The following is a 13,963-nucleotide window of genomic DNA, read 5'->3' as shown; positions in this document are numbered from 1 at the left end:
TCCGTGCATGAATCTCCCCAGACCCATATTTATTTATTTTTTTCTAAAGTTAGCTAAAGCACCAGAGTTTCACAACGAAATCACAGCCCCGCACGCGCTAATTAAGCGGTGCCGCTTGGGCGCAAGACAAACCTAACTCTGCATTTTTGGAGCTGATGATTAACCTGTTTCCTGGAGGCTGGTTTTTGTTGTTGTTTTTTTTTTTTCTTTTTTCCCCTCCGTAAATTAAAACGGAGCCCGCTGGTTGCAGAGCGCCGCCAGCCAGCCGTGCACGGGCCCCGTACCCACCACGGGCTCCCCTTGGCTTCGCATCGGCCTCGGTTCGCGCAGGCAGAAAGGTGCTGGGGGGACCCGGAGATCACCAAGACGTCTTCGTTAGCGTTATAAATTCTCTGCTTGGAGGCTACGAGGGAATTGAAGTGAATTTAAAAGGAGATGTTGCCATTACCGAGCTGCAACCTTGTGTCGGTGTAGCTCCAGGATGGCTCGGCAACACACAGCCACTCGTTTCGGGTTTTTACGTTATTTCAGTGAGATTTTAACTCCCCATCCGTGAAATTGGGGTGGTTCAAAACTACCCCAGAGGGATGCTGCGAGGGGAAACAAACACAGCCTCGTCACACAGCTCAGCCACTTCCTAGGAGGGGCGAGCCAGGTCTTTACAGGCCAGCACCGATGTAATCGGGCATCGCCAGGAGGCGAGGCTTTAACACCCGCAGCTCTCTTCTGATTCACGCAAGGTCATGGCCAAAGGGGACTTCCAGCCATGCACAAAACCCAGCTGAAAACAAAATATTTAATTGAAAAGCCAAATAACTCCCTGCAGAAACACCGGCACAAAGCCTCCCGAGCCCTTCCTTTTCCGTGGCTCCCCAAAAACGCATGGAATGAGTGGTCTCCTACATCACCGTGTCTCTATTTTATTTATTTATTTATTTCTAAAGAGCCTGAGCACCTCTCTGAAGGTTTAGTTTTCCACGCAGACCCCACGTGGGACGCTGGAACGCCTCCTGCACAGCAGCAGCACACCAACAGCGCGGGCAGCAGCGACCACGGCCCCGAGGAAATAGCGTGGAGATTTAGCGTAAGCATCCAAAGTGAAATTAAAAAAAAAAAAGAGGGGGAAAAAGGTAAGGGGAGAGCATTAAGGGCTCTCCAGCAAAACCCTCGGCTACTTGGCTCATCGGGAAACAGCCTGGAGAAGGCTGGATGTCCCAGCACGGCAGTGGGAAGCGCTGCAGGAAAGCCTCAGTCTGAGGGCTCGTGGTGCTGCCCCTGCAGGGAGGGAGCACGAGGACGGCTGGGGGCAGACAAACCTCACCTCCACACCCTTCTCACAGCCCCAGACGACCCGAAATCACACAGGAAGGGCGAAAGGCTCCTCTTCCACCAGCACCGGTGGCAGGTAGAAGAGGAATCTTGCCCGCAGCCTGGCGGTGCCACCACCCGTGTGCCGCCACCCTGTCCCCGTCACCCGTCCGTCCCCGCCGGGGCTCGCCTCGCCCCGTGGGAAACCACTTCAAGGGCTCGCCCTCGCACAGAAGCTAAGCCAAACAAACCAAACAAAAGGGGGGGGGGAGGGAAAAAAAAAAAAAAAAGAAAGCCAAGGCAGTGAGCTTCCTGAACCACTTCGCACCAGGGTCGAGCGCGTGCCAGCACGGGCAGGACGCGGCCACACGTCAGCTCGGAGGGGTGTAAGGGGCTGTCGAGCTACGCCCTGCAGGAAGCCAGGGCCCTAACAGAGCTCCTGCTGTCCACGGCCTCCTGCTGCTCCCCTTGCATCAGCTCCGGGAACCAGAGCAGACCAAAAAAAAAAAAAAAAAAAAAAGAAAACGTTTCCTTTTCCCTGCGGTTTTAACCCGGCCCCGATCGCCTGAAGCCCTGCTGGGCACAGGGGAGAGCGGCACCACTCGCTGCCTGCCCGTGGAGAAGCTTCTGGGGGAACCCCAGCAGAGGGGGAGGAATTGTATTTGCGCGTCCCCTTGGGTAAAAGCCATCGAACAGAGCTTGGAGGAGAGAGCTGTTCCTGCCTCTGCTTCCAGAGATCGCGGCAAGGAGCTGGGAATAAGCAGAGGTGAGGTCTGGTCTCGCCCGTAACCAACAGCCCCGCGCATCCTTAAGGGGAAGGAGGGGAGCCCCCTTCCTACCCCGAGGAGCGTCCCCTTGTTTCGTGGGGTGAGAGCAGAGGGGCGCAGACGCACGGGGATCCAGCCCCGAGCTCCGCCCGCGTTCCCCACCTCCTGCTTGTGGGGCGCACAGCACGGCTCAAAGCGCTGATACGCGGCCCCTCCTGGAGCGCAAAGCTCTCCCGGACCTTATGACCTTACCTCCCAGCTTTGTGCGCTCACAAAAGGGTTTCAGTTCGGGAAACACGCACCGTACTTCACGCAATCGGCACCCGCGCTGATAGCGGGACATCCGTCTGGCTGCAGGATTAACTAAACAAGCGCTGGGCGATTTTTGCTCTCGGGGTTTGGCTGCCCTGCGGGGACAGCAGCCTGGAGCCTGCCCAGCCAAGCACCCCAAACACCCCCCCCAGATCCCACCTAAATGCCCCAGCCCTTCCCAATCCCACTAACGTGGCTGTGGCAGAGCCGCTCGTCCCCACACCAGCGATGCCAGCGGGGTGACATTCCACAGAAGCTCCCAAATCATCCCTGGGGACAGCAGAGCCAAGGAACACGTCCCAAAGTTTGACGCCCGACCGCCTCCTGCGCTCGCACGCTGCGGCGGAAGCACAATCATCGCGTCTGCAGGCCTCCATCTCCAGCCCCCTGAGCACCGCAGCGACAGCTTATCGCTTCCCTAATGAAGCCCGGACAAAAACGAAGCCTCTGGAGCCTTCAGCGTGCGTTTTTATTCTGGCTGTAATAACTTTACTCCGCTCCGTTTCCACAGCGACTATTTTCTCAGCCGCCCCGTGGCGGGCTGTCCGCCTGGCCCCACAACGAAACCCGAGCAGAAAAAAAAAATGCGCACCGAGACGAGGCGTGGGGCCAGGCCCCGGCCGACGGGGACCCCAGGCTGGGGAAAAAACTGGGAGGAAAAGGAGTGGGAAGGGCAGGAATTGCCTTGGGTGCCGAGAGGAGGAAAGGAGCGGCCCCGCCGCCTTCCTCTGCCTCTCTCGAGAGCCCCGGCGGGCGCGGGGAGCTGTGGCCGCGAACCGAAAGCGACGTTAAATGGAGACAAAAGGCTGGGTTTTAGCCAAGGCAGCGCTTCCGATGTGATGCGTGACACAGCCACAAGAGCTTCGGTGGCGGCGCAGGGATGCGAAGGGAAAAGCGGGTGGAGAGGCTGCCTGCCCTGCCGCCCGCGGCCTCGCCACGAAGGCTCCTGCTTGCTTGCCTCCCAAGCTGGGTTTGAGGTTTTTGGGGCAAGAGAGAAGGAAAACCAGCTCCGCGGCTGGTCTGCTCGCCGGGTTTACCAGGGCTGGGTGGGAGAAAGGCACCTTTCCTGCTCGGGTCAGCCCCGCGATGCTCTCCACTGACGGACGCTTTCGGAAGAGGAGCAGCATCCTCTCGTGCCACCGCTCCACAGGTCCTGCTCTAAAAGGAGAGGGACAGCCAGGTCTTTTGCTGAGAATCAGCTCATAGTGGAGCCCGTTACTGGGTCTCGTTATTTGTTCCGTTTATTATTCTCTCACACTATTTTTGCGCCCGGCCACACAACCACTAGCCGTTTCTGGAGCCCTCTCCTCAAGAGGATCTCTTCTGACAGGGAACCCGGAACAAGGCAGCCGCTTTCTGCCTTTTCTTTTTTGTGCCTTAGCACAAAACTCCCCCAGAAGAGTCCCAAGCAGCCTGGATCTCTGCAGCACAGCCCCGGCTGCAAGGCCAGAGCCGACCGCGCTCTCCAGGGCCCCGCAGACTCTGTCCCCTGTTTACCTCGGTGCCTCGATTCGCACAGAGCAGTGGGAATAACCTGAGGCCACCGCGCAGGGGAGGGCTGGGCGCAAAGCCATCCGCGTCCCAGGAGAAGCGAGAACAATACCAGAAAGAGAGGAAGGGAAGAGCTGCAGGTCTCGTCGTACGTGCTGCACAGGCTCAGGCAGCGGAGAGCCACCTGCATCAGCTGCAAGAAAGGGTAAAAATGGGTATTTACAGAAGGTTTTCTTAGTCTGGCAAAAAACCTCTGTCCTAAATCCACCGAGGAAGGTGTTTGCTGCTCGGATCACCTTCGGATCCCCGTTTCTGAACCACGACTGCAGCCTAAAGAGCGTCTGAGAGATCTGCTGCTTCCCCCGCTGGCATTTGGCTTTCAAATCCCTGCCTTCCAGCTGAAAATGCATTACCCTCGGAGCGCCCAGACTTCACGCGAGGCGTCTGACTAGCGGGATGACTTGCATTTGTTGTACTGCTGGAACTAAGGGAAGCAGGAAAACAAACGTCGAGCGCCAGTTAAACAACGCCGGGAAGATACCGCGAGTCGTCAAAGGCAAGAAAAGCTTCCGAAAGCACCAAAAACAGAATCTGAAAGGGAATCAAGCACTTACACGGGAAGAGGAGCTCCCAACTGACCTTTAACCACACGGTTCCTCTTCAGCAAACACCCTCTTGAGCTTAACCGCAGCTTACAAAGCTCACAAGCTCAGGACCACGCCGAAGCGGCCTTCCCAGTAACGTGCATTCAAGAAGAGGTGCACAGTGAAATTCCTGCAGGAGCTGCTGTGGGTTTGTGACCAGCAGAAGCAAGCAGGCCTGCTTTCCCATGGACTTGGCTCGCGGGTACCTTCTCTGGGGTTTCATAAAGCAGGAGCTCTAAAAATGTTTTTCAGACTTAAACCTCACAGCTAGTCGGTAGCAGTTGAGCTTGCACCAAAATGTTCCAGCAGGGTGGTCTAAAAATAAAAAAACAAAGTCTCCTTCCATACGAAACCTTTTTTTTTTTTTGTGATGTTTGCAGGGCCCTCGACCCACAGCGTGCCCACCCTCTGCTGCCCTGGCGTTAAACCCATCAGGGAAACCAGGGAGGAGAGGCACGGTCCCGCCAGCCCCATGTCCTTGGGAAAACGGGGCTCCTGTGTCAAAAAATAGAGAGGCAGCTTCCGTAACCTACGGAAAAAGGCGTTCTAGGGATGAGTTCATTGACTTTAAGGCTAAACGAGGTTTCCCCCAAAGAGAGCTCACACATGGTCTTCCCCAGCCCCATTTCAGGCCACCGCCGAGCTCATCCCGCGCCTGCATTACCCCTCGGAGCTGCTGCGAGCTCGCCACCAGCTGGGGACGAGAAGAGGCTCGGCGTCCGGCGTTATTTCCATGGAGCCCGTTCAAAAGCTGCAGCAAAAGCCGGGCCGGGCGGCACAGCTGGGACTGCTGAGCAGCAGATTAAAGCAGCCGAGGCTTCAAGCACTGCCTGGTCCGTGTTGAAAAGGAGAGGTTAATCTTTTTTTTTTTTTTAAAACAGGTGGAGATGAAAAAAATATTACGTAAAAACCCTCTGCCCATTACCACGGCGATGCGCAAGAAAGTCAAGATTAAGGAGCATCAGGGAAATCAGATCTCAAAGTCTGTTTCTCCTTGAAGGTTAACCCCCCACTTAAAAGATAAGCGTGGGGCTCCGAAGGGGGGTTGCCATATCACAGATGTTTCGTGCTAAGAAAGAGGGGAAAAAAACCCTAAGAACTGGCAGGGAAAGGCAGAGGGAAACTCTCAATATTTCAGCTGCCACCAGCAGCCAGCGAGCGCTTCCTCTCACTTCAGCAGCAGCCACGCACCCAGATTATTTCTGAGCTGAATCAGAGGGGCAAGGGCAGGTTACAAGCAAGAGCTGAGACAAGAATTCCTCTCCGCTACCCCGGTATCTATTGCTAAAAATAAGGAGCTGTGGGAAAAGCACTTAGCTCCTCGCAAGAAGATAACGTACGTGCTTCTTTACGTCGCTACTACTTTGCTTCGCTGGTGCTACCCAGACAAAAGACCTATCAAATCCTTTTCTAAATATATCTACATACACACACACAGATTTTTAACTACAACAGAAATTCCTCCCTAAGGAAACGCCTTTAAGACACCACACTGGGTAACCGAAACCAAAAAGAGGCCTGAGACCTTCTGCATCCCCCCCTTTATTTTTAAAACCAGGTGGAAAACCGCTTAACGGGTGAATCCCCAAACGGGCTTTGCTTTCACAAAGCCCCCGGTATTTTTAAGGCGAGCTCCGAGGTGCACAGTGCTCCCAACCACGTCCCAGGGCACGGCGGCTGGAGGAGCTGACGTTACGTGGGGATTTTTATGGGGTTTGAAGCAACACAAGCTCCACTGAACCTGAGCAAAGCGCCCGTCTAACTCCAAAACGGGCAGATGGGACGCATCAGAAAGCTTGTTCCAAGGGCAACCTGTAGGCAAGCACCTCCCAAACAGGAGTAGCTGCAGTTAATCATCAACTCACTCGGCAGAAGGCCGTGGTTATGGAAATACGGCTCCTTGAGACTTACCGAGAGGGCTTGCAACAATATTCAGCCCTTCAGAGAGGCTGGCACCCCTCGGCACAGCTATCTGGCAGCTTCTTATCTAGGGCAAGGACGTGCTTCCTACGCCAAGCACCGCTGGGCTGACCCCTCCACTAAGAAGCCAGAGCTCCCCGACAGCTTCTGCACAAGCTGTAGCGCGGGGACTTCGCAGTGCAAGGGCTTTCTGCTTCCCAGGGCAAGCCCCGTGCCACTGGGCTCCTTTTTTTTTAAACCAGGAAAATTGCAAAGTGTTCATGAAACCGTAAGGTCCCCGGCCTGAAAACACTCGTGGTTTTACGGTTTTGCATATCCCTCACCTGGCCAAACCACTCCAGTGAGCACGCACAGGACCTCGGTGTACGCGAAGACGGAGTCGCCTCCAGCCAGGCTGCACGCTGCCAGGAGCTTCAAGGGGATCCAGGAAACCCGGCTCTTCAAAATGTGTCGTTAGGTAATAATAAGGAGCAGTTAGCCAAAGCTTGCGACTGTATTTTGTGTCCCTGTTAAAGCTTACAGTGAGCAAAAGATACTCTTCAACATAAAAAAAGAAAGTCTCCCTGAGAGACACAATTCGACACTTTAATCTGATTTGCAGCCGTTAGGGAAGAAAAAAAGACAGGAAGGGAGCAGATTGTCAGGTTTTAGCACACGATGCTGCCAGGATAAAGCCTCAGCATTGCCTGTATCAGCACAAGGAGCCTTCGACAAGCAGAGCGCTAGGAACCAGCTCACTTGCACAGCTCTGTCTGTTTCATTTAAGAAATAAAAAGAAATAAAAGCCCTGCGAAGCACGGGAGACATCCAGTCGGTCAGCCCCTGACCCAGAAGAGCCTTGCTCCAGGAGAGGCCTGCCCTGGTCACGGGCGTAACGCTCTGCATGGAAACAGAGCTGGGAAACGTCCCCGTTTCCCCCGGGGCAGCACCCAGGAGCTGGCACCGACGGCTGCTCCCTCCCTCCGCAACACAAATCCTCAAACACAAGCAGCCCCGGCGTCGGCGGGCGACCTTTCACGCAGCTCCCTGCAGGAGCTTGGTGGGGTTTTCCTGTTAACTGAAGGCGGCAGGGAAAACATGAGCTGAGCGTGGGTTATACAACCGGCCAGCCCCGGAGAGGCTTCCAAACGTGCCAGGCTGGTAGAAAATGAGCACAGCCCCGTTACACGCTGCACAACTTCCCTGCACGCTTCCTCTTCCCGGCGCAGCGACCAAGTTTACCTCCACGGCTACTCCCACGGCTCTCCAAAGGCTCCCAGATAAGAGGCTACCGTACTTTTTTTTTATTCCCCTAGCTCAGTTTCAGATTCGTTTGGGCGTAAAACAGGGATCTGTCAATCAGCAGGGCTCGCACAGAAGCGGCAGCAATGCAACAGAAAGAGGTTCTGCTGCCCGAGCTGGCTGAGCCAGCACCGATCCCACTCACTGCAGGGGAGCAAAACTGGTCTGGCTAACGCTCCGGCACCCAGGGAAGAATCCCAGCACCCAAAAGCACCAAAAAAAGGCCCTGGTGCCACAGGAACAGCTACAACTAACCACGTGCTGCGCCGAGAGAAGGGACAGGCTTGCAGGAGGTGCCTCTCTGCGGGGCCGGGAGCTGCAGAAACCTCAGCGCTGGGGAGCAGCGGCTGCAAGACGTTTTGATCCGGCTTGAAAAAGAAGAAAAGGAAAGCTTGCGAACTATAGATTACAGTCGGACAATTCCAACTGCGCTGTTTTATGGTGGTTGGTTGTTTTTTTTTTGCCAGAACAGGAAGCAATATTCGATACGCCACCAAGTCCGAGCCACAATCTGATTACTCGCTGCTGAAAGACAATTCCATTTAAATTCGGGAGGGAAATGGCCTCGCTGATACCGTACCCGATCCTTGAAATTACCTTGGAATTGCAAACCTTACTGATGCCAAGGCCACGCGTTTAGCCCAGGACGCCAGCATCGGCTCGTGTACTATTTTAAGCACATTTGTGCAAGCGAACGTCGACTGACACGTCTCAAGTGTAGGCTATGCCCCGAACTCAAACAATCACAACTTTTGTTGAGCAAAAACCATCGGCTGGCGATCAGCAGGAGGCAGCCCAGCAGGGCAGGCAAGCACGGCAGAGCGCACCGGATCCTGCCTCGAGCTTCTTCAACGTTTGGGCATTAGCTCAACTTGTTTCCCCGTTAATTAGGAACGAGACGCCCATCACCTTCGTGCCAAAACCGAGCACAGGGTGCAGCTGGCAGGGGAGCCTGACGCGGAGGAGGTTCCTTGCCTGACCCCAAGTATCGGTGCCCCTCGCTGTGTGACCGCGGCAGGGAGCTGCGCCCTCCCTCCTGCAAGACCAGGCACGGTGCAGGAGGGCAGCTCCCCCCCTTCTCCCCTTTCCCCACACCCTCTGCCAGGGTTCGGGGTGGCACGAGCACGCCCAAAGGCTGGGGAAAGGCTCGACTGGTTCCACAGCAGGGCTCGCAGGAGCTCGCAGGTGACTCACAAGGAAATCCAGCGGCGACTCGAGTCCCGCGGGAGGGTTTTACAACCACGCGTCACCGAGCAATAAGTCAACAGGTGAAATTCAGAGGCTGATAATAAAGGAAAAAAAAAAAAGCAGGGCACGCGGGGAAAGAAGTAATTCTGGCTACACACAGGCGGGGAGCGGGCTCCTGATGAGTAGTGCTGCTCGGGAAAGGGCTCGGGGTGGCCAAGGGGAGCCCTCTGGAAACGTCAGCTCAGTGTTGAGCAGAAGAGATGGCCAAGGAAGTCACAGATAGATATATATAATATATATATATACACACACACAGAGACGGACTTCACAGACCCCAGCTTGAGCCTGGAAGACAGACTGAGAGTGCCATAAGACAATAAACACGGACAGAACAATCATTTAATGTTTCTCTCTAGATCTCTGAGAGCAAACACCCCAGGCAGCTTTCACTTAAAGGACTTGAAACCAAAAGGAGCTCGTTCTTCGTCCCACGGGGGAACTTTGCGTGCTGCCAAAGCCAGGAGTAAGAGCGGATTTAGAGGGGCTGGATAAGCTCAGCAGGACAAGCTGCCTGGGAGCTGCCTAACACGAGGCTCGCCTTGGTCTGACCCAGGAAGTCCCCGCTCCTCGCCACAAGGAAGTGGCTCGCGCCCGCGGCAAGGTGGGTGCCGACAGAGCTGCTCCCTGCCCCGGCGCTGCTGCTTCGCCCTTCCTGTCCGTGCTGCCCCAGCCAGCCCCGGGGAAGGAATCACCGTGCACGAGCTGAATGCCCACCAGAGCAGAGCGCTGGGCAGCCCCAGGCTGACCAACAGGGGATTTCACGAGAGAGTCGGGAGCCAGAAGCCTTGCCAGGCAGTTCAGGAGCTGGCAGCCCACCTCCAGCACTCCTGTCCCCCAAGGAGCCGTGATCAGGCTCAGGGCTGAGCCCAGAACCTGCACACATCTGTTTTGTACGGGGTAAAGACCCGGTGTTACCTTCGAGGGCACAGCAGCATGCTGGTACTGGCAAAATCTCAGAGTACAGTGGGTAAGAACAATGCACCGTGTGCTGCACCCTCTGTAACCACCTGCTATGGCAGATCTCAGGAGATTATCCCCATTTGAGGAACTGAGCTTTGAAGGGCTCTTTCCTCTTTGAGGCACCAGGGACCAACGTTTTGGACTCTTCTGAAACGGCCTTGAAGGCTCTCAGCCTTCCCCAGGTGGCTACCAGCTGATCCCTGTCTCAAAGAGGACAGGGAGTCGCCGTTCAGTTTAGTTTACGGTCATGAGAAATACATCAAAAAAGACCAAATCAAGAGCTAACAACATTTATATTACGCAGATGCTTGAGCGGCCTGAGCTGGGCAAGTTTACCAGGACACGGGTTCTCAGGAAGCCTCGCTCCCTCCAAGCTGGCCGAAAGAAAGGCAAGAGCTTTTCTTTCCGTCAGCTTTTCTTCTCGGCAAGAAGAGCTGAAAGCTTTTTCCCCTCCCTGAAAGCTCAGCACTGATAATGATGGGTGGTTCAAGGCGAGGAACACAGCACAAAGTGCCCACCACGGTCGCGGCTCCTGGCGGAGGGGTACAGGCCCCAGGAAGGTCTCAGCAGAGGAGCAAGACACCTTCCCACGTTACTGGACCGTACCGACCTCGATCAACAACTTGAGGCTGACGTGGCAGGAGGGGAACAGCTCGCACCGCCTCAGGAGCCCGAGAGGGCAGAATTAAGCAAGGCCGGGACTTGCCGAGACACGCTGGAACGTGGCAGCCTTCCTCAGGAGGCACTAACTGCCGGGTTCTCACACTCGCTGCATTCTTCTTTCAGCTCCAATAGGGGGAAAAAAAAAATATTTCAATACTCTGAGCTCAGCATTTGCAAGGCGACAGGGACAGCTAGCCAGAAGAACCACGCTCTTCCAGGTGAGGATTTGACCCACGACAAAACTTCTCCGATGAATTCCTTACAAACCAACCGCAGGATCGCCCTGGGATCGCTCCCCAGGCCAGTCCCTGCATCTCACAGGGACGTCATCTCTGCAAACCCAGGGGACCAGCAGCGAGCACGGGGTCCAGGACATGGAAATCCTGACCTGCAGACCCACCCGGCCTCAGCTGCTGTGCGAGGTAACACCACTGGCTCCTACTACAGGCAATCAGCTCACGACACCCCTACGAAAGGGCAGCTTCAGGCCCCTACTAGCAGGGAGCACCAGAGAAGCAGAACACGTTGCTAATTAAGCCGGGACGAGCCTCCGTTTTCATCCTGGCTCCCAAACCCAGCTTGTGGCCTGGATGTCACACGTGACGGGAACAGCGCAGCGGGGAGGTAACGGGAACGTCACGAGGCGGCTGTTTAGCCGTGACAAGCAGAGGATGGCAAAAGCAGAGTGAAAACGCAATTGGAAGCCTGGGGGCAAGTCCCTGACCAGCCACGGGCACCTGGAGCCAGCAGGGACCCAGCACCCGGGACCAAAACCCAGTACTGGCACTGGGGCTGGGCGAGAGGGCTGGTCACACGGGGGGCAGGTCCCCAAAAGAAACCTTGTGCCTGCTTCTCCAGTTCTGCTCCTCCCATCCCTGTGGCCGGGGACGAGGGACTTCACTCCAGAGCACCTCATTTCCCCACGCAGCCCCTCATAAAACCCCAGTACTCCTCACCTACCTGCACTGACCCCCAAATCCCAGCTCCCTCCTCCAGCGCTTGCACCTCCCCCTTTTCTTGCACCCTTTTTACCACGGCCCTTCGCTCCACAGCCCCATTCTCCTCACCACCCCTGTCCTCCATAATCTCCACTTGCCCTCTCCTGCCCCAAACCCTGCTTCCCCACACCCACCCCATCACCACCCTCCTCACCTTACAGCCCTAAAATCCGCTTCCCCAGCCCGCACAGCCCCGTCCCACCACCACCCTTTACCCCATCACTCTCACCTACGCCCCTAGCCAAACCCCTGCACCAAACACCACGCTTTTTCACCCCAAACACCACGCTTTTTCACCCCAAACACCAGCCATCCTCCATGCCCAGCCCTCAACACCCCATAACCTGAACCCCCTCACTGCTCAGCACCACCAACCTGGTGGTTGCAGACCCCCCCCAGTCCTCCTCAGACCCCCACCACCACCAGCTCCCTACCTTCATGCCCCCTTGCCCCCAAGCTCCCCCTAACCCCAGATCCCCATTGAGACCCTTCTCAGCGCCCCGCACCTCTCCGTACCCCCCCACACACCCCAAACACAAAATATCCCAAGTTGGAAGGGACCCACCAGGATCACCGAGTCCAGCTCCTGGATCCACACAGAACCACCCCCAAAACCAGACCCTACGTCTGAGAGCGTTGTCCAAACGCTTCTTGAACGAGATATAAATGGAAATTTCTTTCCCATGAGCGTGATGAAGCACTGGAGCAGGCCCCACGCCTGTCTCTGGTCAAGAGATGCTCGGACAACGCCCTCCATAACACGTTTTCAGCCTGGAGAAGAGAAGCCTCCAGGGAGGCCCTATAACAACTTCCCAGTTCCTAAACGGGGCTGCAGGAGGGCTTTGTTGGGGGTGTAGCGACAGGACAAGGGGTGATGGCTTTAATCTAAAAGAGAATGGATCTTAACTATTTATAAGGAAAAAAAAATCCTTTATTATCAGTGTGGTGAGGCCCTGGTGCAGGCTTCCCAGAGTTAGAACTAGATGATCATACAATTATTAGGGTTGGAAGAGACCTCCAAGATCATCTGGTCCAACCATCCCCTACCACCAATGTCACCACCAAACCATGTCCCCAAGCACCACGTCCAACCTTTCCTTGAACACCCCCAGGGACGGTGACACCACCACCTTCCTGGGCAACCCGTCCCAACGCCTGACCGCTCTTTCTGAGCAGAAATGTCTCCTCACTTCCTACCTGAGCCTCCCCTGGCACAACTCGAGGCCATTCCCTCTGGTCCTATCGCAGTTATCTGTGGGAAGAGGCCGACCCCCAGCTCCCACACTCCTTCCTTTCAGGTCTCTTCCCATCCAAATCATTCTGGGCCCTAAATTTTTGGCTAGCCATGGAAAGGCCTTGCGGCTGGAGGAGATGATCCTTGAAGATCCCTTCCAAGTGAAGAACCCAATTCCTACACCCACGGGCCCCAGAGCCCCAAACCCCACACTCCCCAATCCCTCCTATACCTATAGGTCCAAGCCTGTACCCCTAAACCCCCCCCAGCCCCTCAACACCTCCTGAACCTTTACACCCACATCCCCCCAACATATTTACCAGGAAGCACAGCAATAAAACAAGGAGTAACGGTTTTAACCCGCAAGAGGCTGAATTTGGGTTGGACATGAGGGGAAAATTGCTCATTTTGAGCGCAGGCTGCCCCCAGGGGCTGTGGGTGCCCCATCCCTGTGGGTGCCCAGGGCCAGGCTGGATTGGGCTGGGGGCAGCCTGGGCTGAGGGCAGGGGGTCACGAGGGGGTTTGGTTTTGGGGTGGTTTTGGGGACGCTGAGGGGATTTTGGGGGCGCTGAAGGGGTTTTATGGACCCTTCCCCTCCGCATCCCTCCATGCTCCCGCACCCCCCCCCCCCGGAACCCATCCCCGCAGCCCCCATACCTGCAGTGCACGCTGCCTCAGAGCCCGCAGCCTCTCCTGCCGCCTCCTCGCCTCCTCCTCCAGCCGCCCCAGCACCGGCTCCGGTTCCTCCACCACAGCCGCCGCCGCCATCGCCTCCTCCCCGGCCCCGGCGCTGGGCGCCGCCATTTTGTGCTCCCCGCGCCGCCGCCTTCACCCCCCCCCCCCGCAGCCGCGGCGAGCCGAGCGCCGAGCGCGTCGATGGGGGCTTTTTTTTTGTGGTGGGGGGGTCGGTTTTTGGGGGGGGTCACCCCCAAAAATTAAAAAAATTAAAAATTCTTTATAAGCTAATAAATTAAAAAACAATAATAAAGAATCGCTAGGAGTGCTCCTCCCCATGGGAAGAGGGGAGGGGGGGGTGTATTTCGGGGTGGGGGGTGCAGCTTGATGGGGGGGCTAAATAAAGGTTTTTTCACCGCATTTTTTTTTTTTTGGGGGGGGGGTACCCCCTTTATTTCACAC

The 13,963-nt window shown here is 56.1% G+C and overlaps 1 protein-coding gene across 1 annotated transcript in view; it reads right to left on the bottom strand.

Annotated features, from left to right (window-relative positions):
- CCDC12 (coiled-coil domain containing 12) overlaps positions 1-13,663 on the bottom strand; it is a 36,297-nt gene extending 22,634 nt beyond the window's left edge. Inside the window, exon 1 of the mRNA XM_035554452.2 lies at positions 13,484-13,663. Within this exon, the coding sequence (XP_035410345.1) occupies positions 13,484-13,630 (147 nt within the window). The 5' untranslated portion in view covers positions 13,631-13,663. The remainder of the gene's footprint in view (positions 1-13,483) is intronic.
- Positions 13,664-13,963: the final 300 nt, after the last annotated feature.

This window comes from Cygnus atratus, chromosome 2 (genome assembly GCF_013377495.2).
Source record: "Cygnus atratus isolate AKBS03 ecotype Queensland, Australia chromosome 2, CAtr_DNAZoo_HiC_assembly, whole genome shotgun sequence".
Taxonomy (NCBI): domain Eukaryota; kingdom Metazoa; phylum Chordata; class Aves; order Anseriformes; family Anatidae; genus Cygnus; species Cygnus atratus.
Note: the sequence above shows the minus strand (reverse complement) of the source record. Positions and strands in the feature narration are given on the sequence as shown.